This window comes from Leptopilina heterotoma, unplaced genomic scaffold (genome assembly GCF_015476425.1).
Source record: "Leptopilina heterotoma isolate Lh14 unplaced genomic scaffold, ASM1547642v1 Lhet_70, whole genome shotgun sequence".
Lineage (NCBI taxonomy): Eukaryota > Metazoa > Arthropoda > Insecta > Hymenoptera > Figitidae > Leptopilina > Leptopilina heterotoma.
The window spans coordinates 3,217,365-3,232,194 of NW_025111162.1; the positions used below are offsets into that span (position 1 = coordinate 3,217,365).

Below are 14,830 nucleotides of genomic sequence, written 5' to 3' on the forward strand. Positions count from 1 at the left end.
AAAATTAAGTTTTCGTTGTTTCTCGTTTATACGTATTAAAAACGCATAAATCATTTAGTATTTGATTTTAGTTTATCGATTACATAACAAAAAAATATAACAATATAACAACATTTTAGTATAAGAATATAACAATATGGTAATATAACAATATAACATTTAGTCTGTTGACACAATATAACAATTTACGTAGTAGGATAAATAACGCCACACACTCAGTCATACTCATTCATCACTGTTGAGGGCTTGATTAATTCATTTACAATTGGTTTTATTTTTTTTTCCTTCGTTTATATAAAAAAAAAATGACTAAACAATAAGAACAATAAACAAATAAAAACAATAAGGAACCCTTAAATAAATAAATAAATCGAAAGAGAAAACAAACAATAAAACAATAGTGCAAAAAATAATGAACAAATATAGTCACTTGTCAGAGACTTGACGGCTTATCTTGTCAAAATTTAGAAAAATGTAAACTTTGGTAATGTGACAGTGAAACTATAATAAGTTTTAAATAAAGTTACTTTAGACTTTTCTGTTTTTGACCGTATGGAACATAAAAATTAGTTTTAATATCTAATTATAAATGATTGACTAAGAGTGTATTTTTATGGGACTGGTGCTTTGTTTTTTTCCTTAGTAACTGGTCAGTTTCTGTGCCGCAGTTTCTTTTTTTGATAGTGTCAAGATTTTCTGGCTAGAGATTTGGAAAAATCTAGAATAATTCTTTTAATAGGATTCGGAAAGTTTTTCTAATCAGTGGTGGACCAGTTTTTCTAGGTGGAATCTTAAATAATTCTTCAAATCAGTGACTGGCCAGTGTCTGGAAAGAAATTTTTATCACTATTATGATCAGATTTTCTGGTCTGACATGACAAAAGTACTGTTCACAAAGGGGAATTGTTTTTATCCTGTGAAACTGTGGCCAGTCACTTATCCCAGTCAAAGAGTTCTATAGAATGACTCTATAGAGCATTCTATAGAGTATTCTATAGAGAATTCTATAGAATATTCTATAGAATATTTTGTAGAATTTATCTAAAAATAGTTTTTTTAATTTCTACACGGATTGTATAAAATATTTCTAGTCAAATTCTATAGAATTCGTGAAGATATTCACAAAAAATACTTTTTTTATAAATTCTATAATATATTCTATAGAATGCTCTATAGAATATTATATAGAATTCTCTATAGAATGCTCTATAGAGTCATTCTATAGAATTACTCTATAGAACTTTTTTGACTGGGATTCAGGACTGGCCAGATTGTCTTGGCAAGTAAAACTCGCTCTCGACTCTGCAGTTACTGGAAGAAAACAAGTAATACTTGACAAATTTCTACCTGGGTACCTAATTAATTATAAAAAAACAGAATAATAAAAATGTAACACATTTTTTTAAAACAAAAGATTGAAATATTCATAACATATTTAATGTCCGGTAACATCAATTTGTATTCGAAAATTGTTGATTGCCGCTTAGTAATTCTACAAGTTTTATTTGAGCTTATGACACTTGAGAGTATTTAAGATTTGAGAGCCCCATGCGAGCGTAGCATAGTGGTTAGCTTTGATTTGAACAACGGTCTACAACAAGGCGCAGTCAACTCGCCTACCCTCTTTAATATATATATTAGTGATTTACTAAAATTATTTAAAATAAACTCCTCCGATGAAATAAGGGCGATCGGTTTTGCGGATGATTTGATTCTCTATGTCACCGGCAACATGGTCACGGAAATTCAGAGTAGACTTCAACTAATTTTTAATAGTGTGTCTGAATATTTTGAAACATGGGGGCTTGAATGCAACTTTGCAAAGTGTGAAACTATATTGTTTAAAGGTAGAATAGCGAACACTAAATGCCCAGCAAATTATAAAATTTGGCGAAATTTTCAAATAAATGACAACCGTCCCAATCCTAGTCCATTAAAGCATTGTGAGAGTGTTAAATACCTTGGAGTCCTTATTGACGACAGGCTAAAGTATAGAAAACATATATTAGAAGCAATTGAAAAAGCCAAAAAGGCCTTCTTTAATTTAAAAAGTCTATTTTACTCGCGGAAAGTGGACCCCAGGGTAAAATTTCTCTGTTACATAATGCTTATTCGTCCAATATTGGTCTATGCGTGCCAAATCTGGTATGGAGTCTCTCCTCATACCATGCTTGCCTCGGCATGCATCGTGACCCTTTAACTATGTTTTCAAATCAAAAAATATATAATAAAGCGAAAATTCACAGAATTGATTGTTTTATATTAAAATTAACCAGAAATCATATTGCGAAAGCAATTAAAAATATAGAAAATCCGTTTATTGCATTACCTTTTACCACAAATAATAATAATGTAATTAAAAATATAATCGCGAAGGGTCACCTGCCTGTCGAGGGATTCCCTATTCTAGACAAAGAAGGTTTCATTCAAAATGATTGTAATGTGCCCATAATTTACCATATTTCAAGACATATGTATAGCGGAAAGATCATCTATAATAAACATGACTTAATTAGGGATAACACAATCAAAATGGTGCTCTCTAGGGCGCTGGCTCATAGAGATAAAAATGATAAGACTACGAAGAATGCGACAAGGTATGTGTGACTGCGGGAGAATGGGTGAGCACGGTCCCCCCCTCCTCCTTTCTGTTCACGCTTTTATTCTCCAATCTTCCCTCGTCTTTTCTCTCTCTGTTTTTTTTCTCTTTTTCTTGCGTATCCGCACGCAAAAGAATAGTGCTGGATGTATATTTTAGATTTGACTAATTTTACTCGGTAATAGACCGTTTTTTGTCAAAAAAACTTTTTCCTTAAAATGTTGTATGAATGAAGAATACCATTACTACACGGGAAAAAAAGTACGTGAATCCTTCCTTGAAAGTGCTTGACTTTTGGATAGGACACAAAATACAAGGCTGTATCATATACTTTTTATTAGAAAATAAAGAAAAGTCCTAGAGTTATTCTAGTACTAGTATGGGCAACAGTGTTTTTTAAATTTTAACGAAAAGTCATTTGTTCAGTTTTATAAAGTACGTGAAAGATTAGTTGACTGCGCTTGAAAATTCTGTAGAGCATGCGCAGTGTGCGTTGCGCGTTTCTACCCAAGGTAAATGCCAGCTGATCGTCTGTTTCCATTTGTGTTAATTTCAGATGTGAATACACTATTATTTTATGAAAAACAAATAGTGTTAATATATATTTGTCTTCAAGAATTGACTTTCAAAAAAATATTTTTTATTTTGTGTTTCTCACAAAACAGAATGTTATGTAAGTCTCAGTTTTCAGTGAAATAGCATGTCTCAGAAGTCGTAAAAAATTTCACCCTGTGGTATATAAGAACAATTCGATACGTACTTTTAAGTGTTAAGTGTGTGTTTATATGAAGGAGTTTACACCGTAAGCCTTAAATATAAGCCTCCGCGCGCATAAACGGATATACCTCCAGGAGCATATATTTGCGCCTGCGCGAACACGTGGTCAAGGCAAACTCTTTCACAACACAGCTGCAGGCAAACACTTTGCGCAGACGCAAGTATATCCTCATGGAGGCATATCTGTTTATGCTCGCGGAGGCTTATATTTAAGGCTTACGGTGTAAACTCCTTCTATATAAGTTATACGCGAATATATGTGTGTGTTATAGGTTAGTTCATAAGTGTTGACGAACGTCGAAAAGTGATACAATAATTGTTCTTTGTTTGTGTGATTAATTATCCAAATATGTGAATGAATGAGTGAATTTCAGAAAAACTGTGTGAACAAGTGGAAATTATTTTTTTTATTTTACAATTTTTTTGAAAGTCAATGAAATTCTCAAGCAAAGTACTAGAAATTTTCATTGACTGCTTTTGAAACTCTCATGCAAAAGTACTAGACTGTTTTTAGTATTTTGTGTCGTATCCAAAAGTCAAGTACCAAGTCAATGAAAATTTCACGTACTTTTTTTTCCGTGTATCGAAATAAAACAATGTCGCGTCTGCGAGTGCAGTGTTACACTGCCGTTTCTTTTGTATTTGACCTATAAGACTGATAAATTTATTAGTTGTATATTGAACTTGTTACTTGTTCCTATGTAATTATATTATTGTTATTAAATAAAGTGACTTTAAAAAAAAAAAGAAGCATAGTGGTTAGCGTGCGAGATTTCGGTACGTAAATATTTTAGGCGTAGGTTCATACCCCCAAGCGTTAGGATTTTTCAAATATGTGTGTAATAAAAAATTGCGTTTAAGTGTATATTTATAACTTTATTTTGCTCTCTAAATTTGAATTAGTAAAATGTTTACTAATTTGAATAAGTTGCCTGTTGCTATTATAGAGAAAATTATCGCTTTTCCAGGTAAAGTTACACGGAGAGAGAATATATATTAAAATTTGTAAAAATATTTTCAAATTGGGGAAAAAGTGCGACAAAGCGAAATTTTGATTCTAATTCTAATATAACTTTAATAAATTTCACAAAACTTTTTTTAAAGTTTAGTATTTTTATATCAAAATTTCGCTTTGTCGCACTTTTTCCCCAATTTGAAAATATTTTTACAAAATTTAATATATATTCTCTCTCCGTGTAGTTATTTTTTCCGTGAAGTTAAATTTGTCAAAATAATAAGTACTCCAGATAATTATTGTATTTAATAAATTTTAGGAAATTTTTCTGGATATATAATTTATTCCAAATTCGTCTACACGACGTGTTTTTAATTTAATTATTTTTGTTGGAACTTAATGTTTTTAAATATTTACATGCTTTTTTTAAGTGGTGATTTTATTTTTATATGTAAAAAAACTAAACTACTTTAGTACAACTAAAGTACTTGCTGTATACATATATAGTCTTAAAATGACAAAGAAGCATTATAAAGCAGAGGGTGTGTAGAATAAAAATAGCATTGCATCACAAAGTGATGCACTGAACAAGTCGTTCAGGTACCCATTTTTAGAAAAATCTCACCGTTGTGGTTTCTCTTCTATTATTATAAAATTTCTTAGTTTATAACGAAATCCTCTATATTATATTAAGTTAATGTACGACCGACCGACCGACCGACCGACTCACACCTCTTTCTATTCTGTCTAACTATCTTTGAAAATACTTCACTCACACATGTCCAAAAAACACATACCCATGAATGTTACACATATACACAAAACACATACATGTCATGTCACGCATGCGCAGTAGTATTCCATGAATGTCACGCATGCGCAGTAGTGTTCTATCAATGTTACGCATGCGCAGTAGTGTTTTATCAATGTCACACATGCACAGTAGTATTCTATCAATGTCACACATGCAAAGTAGTATTCTATCAGTGTCACGCATGCGCAGTAGTGTTCTATCAGTGTCACGCATGCGCAGTAGGGTTCTATCAATATTACGCATGCGCAGTAATGTTCTATCAATGTTACACATGCGCAGTAGTGTTATATCAATGTCACGTATGCGCAGTAGTTTTCTATCAATGTCACGCATGCGCAGTAGTGTTCTATCAATGTTACGCATGCGCAGTAGTTTTCTATGAATATCAAGCATGCGCAGTAGTGTTCTATCAATGTTACGCATGCGCAGTAGTTCTCTATCAATGTCACGCATGTGCAGTAGTGTTCTATCAATGTAACGCATGCGCAGTAGTGTTCTATGAATATCAGGCATGCGCAGTAGTATTATATCAATGTAACGCATGCGCAGTAGTGTTCTATGAATATCAAGCATGCGCGCAAAACACCCACACATGTATACTCAACATATACACTAATCACATGTACATAAATTATATACATATGTATACTGACTCATGTGCAGATATAAACTGCTACATATACACAAATCACATATAATTATAGATTTAATAAACGATTGATAATATAAATTGTTGAATTTTTTAAGGTTCGTTGATGCACGTAGTGTCTGTTGAAATTTTTTTAAATATACGTAAGTACCTCACTCGCTAATGCTGCGCTGTCTGTGTTGTAAGGGAAATTATTTATTTACTTGTGTATTTACTTATTCCCAAGTGCGAAATTAAAAACGGCCCAAAACTGGCCCAGTGACGGCATAGTCAGTGCCTACTCTTGGCAGACAATAGTGGCCCGACTGTCGGGAGGTTAACCGCGGTAGGCCGTCGGCAGCCAATCATCGGCCGATTCTCGGTAAACATTAATGGCCCATTATTGGCTGCCATTACTCCCCAGTGTTGAAAAAATTAAAAAAAAATATTTTTTATTTAATTAACTAATTAATTCATAATATTTATACAGTTTATTTCCCTGAATTAATCGCAAACTTACAAATATTTGAAAAATTCTTACCGCTCGCGGGGATCGATACCTAAACCTGACGCACCACAGCCTAACACTCTGACCACTCTGCTACTCTGACGTGAAGTCGAGGAAGCAAAAGGGTTCTTATAAGCTACACTACACTGGCCGATACTGTGCCATTATTGGGCCGAGCTACGTCCCAATATTGACAATTATAATTTACCATCATAGATACAAAATGATAGACATTAATATGGCATTCCTGAGCCAAGGTACGTCCCAATTCTGGCAATTATAATTTGCCACAAAATGTTTTCCATTAAAGTGCCACTAATGTGCCATTAATAGGCCGATCTTCGTCACATCACTGGCAATTGAATATTGCTATTAAAGATTGATCAACTTTGCCATGAATGTGCCATTATTGAACCAAGCTACGCCCCAATACTGGTAATCATAATTTGCCTTCAAAGATACAAAATTTTTGCCATTAAAGTGCCACTAATGTGCCTTTAATGGGCCGATCTTTGTCACATCATTGGCAATTGTCTTTTGTCATTAAAGATTGATCAACTTTGCCAATATTGTGCCATTATTGAGCCAAGCTACGCCCGAATTCTGGAAATTACAATTTGTCATCAAAGATACAAAATGTTTGCCATTAAAGTTCCACTAATGTATCATTAATGGGCTGATCTTCGTCACATCACTGGCAATTGAATTTTTCCTTTAAAGATTTATCTACTTTGCCAATAATGTGCCGTTATTGGGCCAAGCTACGCCCCAATTCTGACAATTATAATTTGCCATCAAAGATACAAAATTTTTGCCATTAAAGTGCCATTAATGGGCCGATGGTCGGCACATCACTGGCAATTGCTTTTTGCCATTAAAGATTGATCAACTTTGCCATGAATGTGCTACTATTGGGCCGAGAGCTGGCCCAGTCTTAAAAAATTTGAAAATCTGACCATCGGCGCCATCATTGGCCCATCAATGGGACGTTTTGAACACCAGTAATGGCCCAGTAACTACTGCCAATTCTCGGCAGACATTACTAGACCAATTATGGGCCGTTTTTGCAGTCTTGGCATTTCGCACTTGGGTTTATTTGTTTGACAGAAATCAACAATAATTTTTTAAATGGATAATCAGTGAAAAATGACTTATATTTCTGTAAGTGTAATTTTTAACTGACTTTTAGTAAAATTATTTGTTTGACAGAAATTTACAATAATAAATAAATCACAATAAAATAACAATCAGTGAAGAATGACTGATATTTTAGTACTTTTCAACTGATTTTCAGTAAAATTCCACTGATTATGAATCCAAAGTCACTTTTTAAAAATACAAAATGGCGAATCCAGGATAGCGGACGAAAATGAAAGATTTATAAGAGAATACGTAAAAATAACATTTCGTATAATGTACAATGACAATTTTTTAAAATGTCACTTCATAATTTTTGTGTTATTACACAATGATTTTAAATAAAATAATTTATATTTTTATAAATATTAATAATTTTTTACATTTTCTAACCACTATAAGGTTTTAATTTTGTAAATGTTCAAGCTCTAGTTTAGAAAGAAAAATTTATATTATTATATAACAATATTGTCTAGACTTGCAAAAACCCAAAGTCTAGACAAATTTGTCGTAACAATATTGTTACAATATATATTGTAACAATATTGGTGACGGTGACGTGCGTAAGAATAGTGCAGTAAAAATTTCAAAAAAACATTTCTCAAAAAAATTAATAAAATAGCATTTTTATATAGTTTACGAGATAAAAATTCCTGAAAAAAAGTGTTGAAATTATTTGATTGAAGAGCGTTTACAAATGATGTCACGCAATTTTTCGGGATTTTATAACTCCCCCCCTCCCCCTGTCAAACAAATCTCATGCAATTTCACATGTAAAAATACATTGTGTCACGTTTAGTAGAGACCCTCCACCCTCCCCCAAAAAACGTGACATCATTTATGAACGCACCCTTGCAAATATCTTGCAAAATATTAAAAATTTTGTAAAACTTTTTGGCACACTTATTTAGGACCCTAAACACTATCAAATTACAAAGTACCCAAGTATCACGGAATATAACCTTAAATTTAAGGGAATATTGCATTTCATATTCGGAATATTCCAGTGGAACGTTCCAGAAATCTTAAACCCCAGTAGCACGTAATATTGGGAACATTCCAGCAATATGCCACGACATTGAGGCAATATTGGTAATGTTAAGGCAATGTTCTCAATATCGCTGTAATATTACGTGCTACTGGGGAAGTAATATTAAAATGTCCGCTGCACAGGAATATTCCAAGATAACATTTAGGGAATGTTCCACGATTATATCGAAGTAATATTCCAGGATGATGTTGAAGGAATGTTCCACCGTAATATTAATGGAATATTCCAGGGTGATGTTGAGGGAATGTTCCTAGATAATATTAAATATGTTGAAAATACCATTGAAAATCGTTTTTACTAAAGAAAGAAGATAAAGAGAAAAAAGTCAAATTTTTTCAAAGTATGAAATTTTGGAATATTTTCAGGGAATATTCTGGGAATATTCCCTTAATATTCATTCAACATTACCTTGGAATATTCCATTAATATGACGGTGGAACATTGCCTCAACATCATCCTGGAATATTACTTCGAAATTACCGTGGAACATTCCCTCAATGTTATTTTGGAATATTCCTGTGGGGCGGACATTTTAATATTACTTTAAGATCCCTGGAACATTCCACTAGAATATTCCGAATATGAAATGTAATATTCCCTTCATTTCGATGAGTTAGTCGAAAAAAAGGACACCTCGAATTTTGGTTGAAAAAGAGGACACCTCGCATTTTAGTTGAAAAAAAGGACACGTCGAAAATATTCATTTTACATCAACTTTCGTTTGGCGATACTAGTAGTGATGCATTACGAGCGAATATCGAGAATCTCGCGAAAAATACAATGAAAACAATTGAATGTTACAGTTTCATCTCTTTCCTTTTATGAAAGGACAAAGTCTCGTTATGCATCACTAGGCGATACTATGTGTAATGTAATTGTTTTTTGTAATAGAAGATTTAAGAACATATTATCTTCATAGTTTTTTGAGCACAAAATATCATAAGTCAATTACTTTACACATCTCGTTCACTCCAAGTGGAATGTACGTATGTTTAAAGAACATTTTAGAAGTTACGTATCTTCCACGTTCAGTGAAGAAACCACGTATCTTTCTGTTCCGTGCAAAAACTATGTATCTCTGTCAGTCACTTTAGAAGATCTACATTTTATTATTATTATTATTATTATTTTTATTATTATTATTATTTTGAAGTTAATATTTTGTTATGAAGTAATAATTTTTTCAAAAGTTGATGCAATAAAATATATATTTTTTAAAATAATTTAATTTTTTTTCTTAAAAATATTAGAATATTATTAGAAGTTTTTAAAGCGACTGACAGAGATACGTAGTTTTTGCACGGAACAGAAAGATACGTGGTTTCTTCACTGAACCTGGAAGATACGTAACTTCTAAAATGTTCTTTAAACATACGTACATTCCACTTGGAGAAAACGATATTATCGTCAAACAAAAATGCATTTAAAATTAATATTTTCCAGGTGTCCTTTTCTTCAACTAAAAAGCGAGGTGTCCTCTTTTTGAACCAAAATTCGAGGTGTCCTTTTTGTCCACTAACCCAGCGATAAAATTATTCCATTTAATTGACTTAAGTAATTTGTATTTGGTTCAAATAATTATTTATTTGATACCATAAATTAAAATATTTGCGTCCAGTAAATATTTACTTAGTTCAAATAAATAAAAATAAATAAGTAAAAACAAATAAGTTTAAATACAACCGAACGAGCGTTAGCGAGTGAGGTATATGTCGCTAGTTTGAATTAAAATAGAAAAAAGTCTATAACCAAGCTGGTTTACAATAACTTGATTTAAGAAGTGGGAAATGAAAATAAATTTTTTGTTTCTTTGTCAGGGTATTTTTTTATTTGTAGGTATACCAAAAAATTTTAATCTTTTTAATCTTCAACTTATTTGAAATCTTTCAACGTAACACAATGTAAAATATTATACAGAGACTATAACTTATTCATGTGAAAAGTTGGACCGTTAATATAAACACTTTTACTTTGAAGTTATTAACTAACAAGTTAAGAATTTAAAAACTTAAGAATTAAAATAACTGAATTATTTTTTCTGGTATTAAAATATTAAAAATAAAAAAAAATAAAATAATGTAATTAAATAATATAATATATATATATAATATCCCTTCTAGAAATAATCGGTTGCTCACAATTTAAAACAATTCATTTAAAAATTTTGTTCAATTGTTTTCAATTGTTTTCAATCGATTATAATTTTTATGAATCGGTTTCAATTGTTTTCAATTGTATGAATAAGTTAAACTTTATCTCAATTGGTTTTAATTGTTGGCGCAAGCGCAAAGAGCTTGAATTCGAACTTAGAATATTTTTATTAAAATACTTTATTTTTATTTTTAATTATAATTAATTATTATTATTAATAATTATTGAAATATTCATAAATAAGGTAATCTGAATAAAAATTTTTGTTTTATAAATATCTTTTAACACATATCAATTTTTCTGCTTTTGAAAAATTTTAACGTTGAAATTTTGTTTTTGCAATACTTATTCAGTATCGTTAATAAAGTTTTTATATTTTCTAATTTGAAAAAAAAATTTAAGTGAATTTGATAGAAAATTAATATTAAAAAAAGGTATAATTTTTAAATTTTTTCTTGAATAAAAATTTAATTGAAAAATTGATATTATATGAAATGAAAAACAATTTTTATTTGTATAAAAGTAACTTTTTAAATTTTTGGTTTTAAAATTTGACAATTGGTGTTATAAAATTATTAAAAACAGTGTATTAGCGTCATTTTATATACCATTTATTTTCTAATGTTCATTACAAAAATAAATAATCCATTTGAACGATAATAATTTTTTTCCTAATATTTACAATAGGCAGATAAATTACATATAGGCATATATTTTATATTGGACATCAGATTAAAAAAAAATCAATTAAAATTTCGATGTACAGTTATGCATTTTACTCGTTTGTTGGTATACTCTACTGTATTTCGATAGTCTGAGGTAATTGGCAGACATAACTAGTTTCATCACATTCGATGAATATCAACTTTTCGATGACATCAGTTATGGAGATTAATATTTCTACATTACCTCTTTCTACTACTCTAAACAAATGTCGCACTAATTCGTCGCCAACAATATTTAGGTTGATTACTGACAAAAAGCAGGAGTTATCAGTTCTCACAATATCTTGAACTTGAATAACACCACCTGATTTTAATTTGAAAACAGTATCATTCCTTTTTTCCGAGAGTGTATTCTTTACGCTTTTATACACGCAACCTTTGTAAATACATTTTTTAAAAGATTCTCCTGCAATAATTTCATTAGTGACAGGATTTGTAATTTGAACGGGTGAACTATTTCCACAGAAAGTTACACCATAGGTACTTTCTGAAACATAAGTTGATAACAAAGCAGAAGAAAATATTCTTTGGCAATACAATCTGGCAATTTCGGAATGAAAAATAGTTCTTGATACTTCAAATTTATATTGAAGAATGTCTAAAGATTTTGTAGCCATTTGTTGCTCTGGTTTTTTAGGGCCTAGTGCATACTGCTTGAGCACGTGCAAATGACTTTCAAAGCAAAAAGCCGAAGTTGCCCACAGTGGGCCGCAACGTCGAATACATTCAACTATGTGGAGCAAAAGATGTACATTAAAGGTCATATTTTCTTGACCATATAGATTCTCAAACTCTCCGACGAATTCTATTATATCGAGTTCGCATTGAAGTAACTCTTCTTCGGTAATTTTCGTTTTCAATAATGTAAAAATGGTATTGACTAGCAATGAGAAGTGCTGAAGGCATTCGGAAGGTAGATACTTTCTTAAACAGGGCACCCCAAAGAACAATAACCATGATCTCCACTCAGATGCTTTCCACTTTGACTTAAAATTGAATTCTCGCGCAACTCGATGAATTTCCGAAACCATTTCAATGCAACTAATTAATTTGTTAATGTTTTCTACATCGCCTTTAAACAAGAAACCATTTGCAGTCCATATTTCCCATAGATGCTTAACTGATCCTAAAAGAACGGCATGTAAATACTCAAATGAAAAGCTCCAAACCATATCAACGCGTTGATTGGAATTCATGAAACTAGAAGAACCTTTAACTCCACGGACAAAAGTACGGCGTTTATTCCTTTCGTTCATTCTGTGTGTCATATTTTGTTGGCGTTCTTTAACATCATCAATATCCTGCTTATGAGACTCTTGCGATCTAAGAAGAAAATCAGGGTCAAAGGGATATTTAATTATATGAATGTAAAAGCCCATTTGGTAACAGTAACTGCATCCCCAGTATGAGTTATATTGACATCGACACTGTAATATGGGCCTAGCAACTGAGTCAACTACTATAAACAAAAGATTTATAAGGAAATTTATACGAAGATTTCCTACCAACAAATCAACACCTTGCGTACGCAAAATATCAATCACATTTAAAAATTCTTCTGAAAAAGAATTCATTAAATCCGGGTCAGGTTCTTTATCAACCATCATAATTCCTCCTAGCATAATGTATTTAAAACGTAACGAGATTGGCAATTCGTTTATAGATGCCAAAATAGCCCAAAAGCTTTCATTACCACTTCGTTTCATGATTGCTCCATCAAAGAATACATTAAGCGTCAGAACGTTTTTAGAATTTGTGGGATTATTCGATTTATATAAGCTTCCGTCTTGAACATCTCTAATGCTACCATCATTTTCAGGGTTTTGCCTATATCTGTCAATTAAAAAAGTTTGTACATCACGAAGTTTAAACAATTGCTCTATTTGATATTTTAAATCCACCATTAACATGTATTTCCCTTTTTTGGTAGACAAATTACATCGCGACCCACATTTGTCGCACAGTCCTTCGGGGTTTACTTGTGATTTTTTGTTCTGTTGGGAAATTAATACTTTTTTACAAGCTGGACAGTAAAAAGAAAATGTTAATGTTTTTTCAGGAGCTTCAAACATGCGAGTCATTTTATAATTTGACAAATTCAGACTGTCAAACTCAGGACCTGCACACAACTTTAGTAAATTTGTTAACTCTAAACGCGCTTCTAATGAGAGTCCAAATCGTAGACTGAATCCTCTGGTCATTGCTACCACATCTCTGACTGTTAAGTTAGATTGTGGGAACATAATTCTGTTTTCCCAGGGATATGTGTAATTTGGATTTTCATTACCGTTCACTTCGTTGTCGAGAAATTCAATATCAGAATCTTCGCTACCTGAGCCCTCACTTGGTGCGTTAGATCCTGGGGCTGAATCCTCGTTCAATTCTTGATCAAAATCTTGGTTCGTTTCCATCCGCATTTCTTCGTCTCTAGGTACGTCATTAGTCGAATTTTCACCTATAGACATTTCATTGGAGCTTGTTGAAGAAGCTGATTGCAGGTCCGATTCATGTAGATCATCACTGGACTCACGTTGTACAACTAAAAAAATGAAGTTCAACATGGAATATTTTATTTAATTTAAAACAGTGTACCGAAAATCAAATTGAATTCTTTAAAAACTTCAACTATCTTTAAATTTTTCAATGGAATTTTGCAAAATTTTATTCACTCTAAAAGACTTGAAATATTTTTCGATCTTTAGTTTTTCAGATAATTATTTTTTACAGAATTTTGAATACACTTTTTATACAGAATTTTTTTAAATTTAATAATGTAAAATCATTTAATTTCATTAGACTCTTTAATGTAATAATAGGAATAATAATTACCTATTCTATTTGAAGTAGATTGCGTTGATCTTTCTAAAGCTATGGCACGTTGCCTCCAAATCGCATCAGTTTGAGCAGAAACCATACTTGGTTTATAATTCGGTCGTATAAATTTTCGGTAGGTTTTTCTTTTTCCATCTTCCTTATCTTCATCCATTTTTTCTGCTATACTAAAAATCAAATTCATTTCATAATATTTTCTTAGCAATGAATACAAGTGACAAAATCAAATGCTACATGATTATAAAAACATTTTAGATTACAATTTTTTATTTGCATAACAATTAAAAGGTCTTTCATATTAATTAATTATACTGAAAAATAAATCTAAATTTACCTTATTTTGTATATTTAAATTTACCACTTTTCAATTATTGGCAAGTAAAATTTTTATTGTGGCATTAATAATTAGAAATAAAAATGTTATTAAACATAAAAAGTGCTAATTATAATTTATCTATTTTTAAAAAAAATACTATATAGTCAAAAATTTTTTATTAAAATCTGACATTAAAATTCTAAAAAAATTGTAATAATACACAAGAAACTTAATAAATAATACAACATAGTATAATATAAACACATTTTGCAGTTATATTTGTTGATGTAAAAATATATACATACTTTTTGAGGTTAAATTTATCACATTAATATCT

At 31.0% G+C, this 14,830-nt stretch overlaps 2 protein-coding genes across 3 annotated transcripts in view; one reads left to right on the top strand and one right to left on the bottom strand.

Annotated features, from left to right (window-relative positions):
* The window catches only part of LOC122510581, a 372,459-nt gene that overhangs the window by 118,223 nt on the left and 239,406 nt on the right, over positions 1-14,830 (top strand). The gene's annotated exons all lie outside the window — the stretch shown is intronic.
* Positions 11,339-14,397, bottom strand: LOC122510580. Its single transcript, XM_043625346.1, has 2 exons — positions 14,175-14,397; positions 11,339-13,884 (listed from the first exon to the last, which is right to left on the bottom strand). The coding sequence occupies exons 1-2, from the start codon at positions 14,359-14,361 to the stop codon at positions 11,417-11,419; spliced, it is 2,655 nt and encodes an 884-aa protein (XP_043481281.1). The 5' UTR covers positions 14,362-14,397; the 3' UTR covers positions 11,339-11,416.

Excerpts from the sequence above, each read along its gene's own strand:
- LOC122510580 (XM_043625346.1), bottom strand. The coding sequence starts at position 14,361 with ATGAATTTGATTTTTAGTATAGCAGAAAAAATGGATGAAGATAAGGAA. Across the intron at positions 13,885-14,174 it reads ATCTACTTCAAATAGAATAG|TTGTACAACGTGAGTCCAGT; the intron begins GTAATTATTATT and ends TCATTTTTTTAG.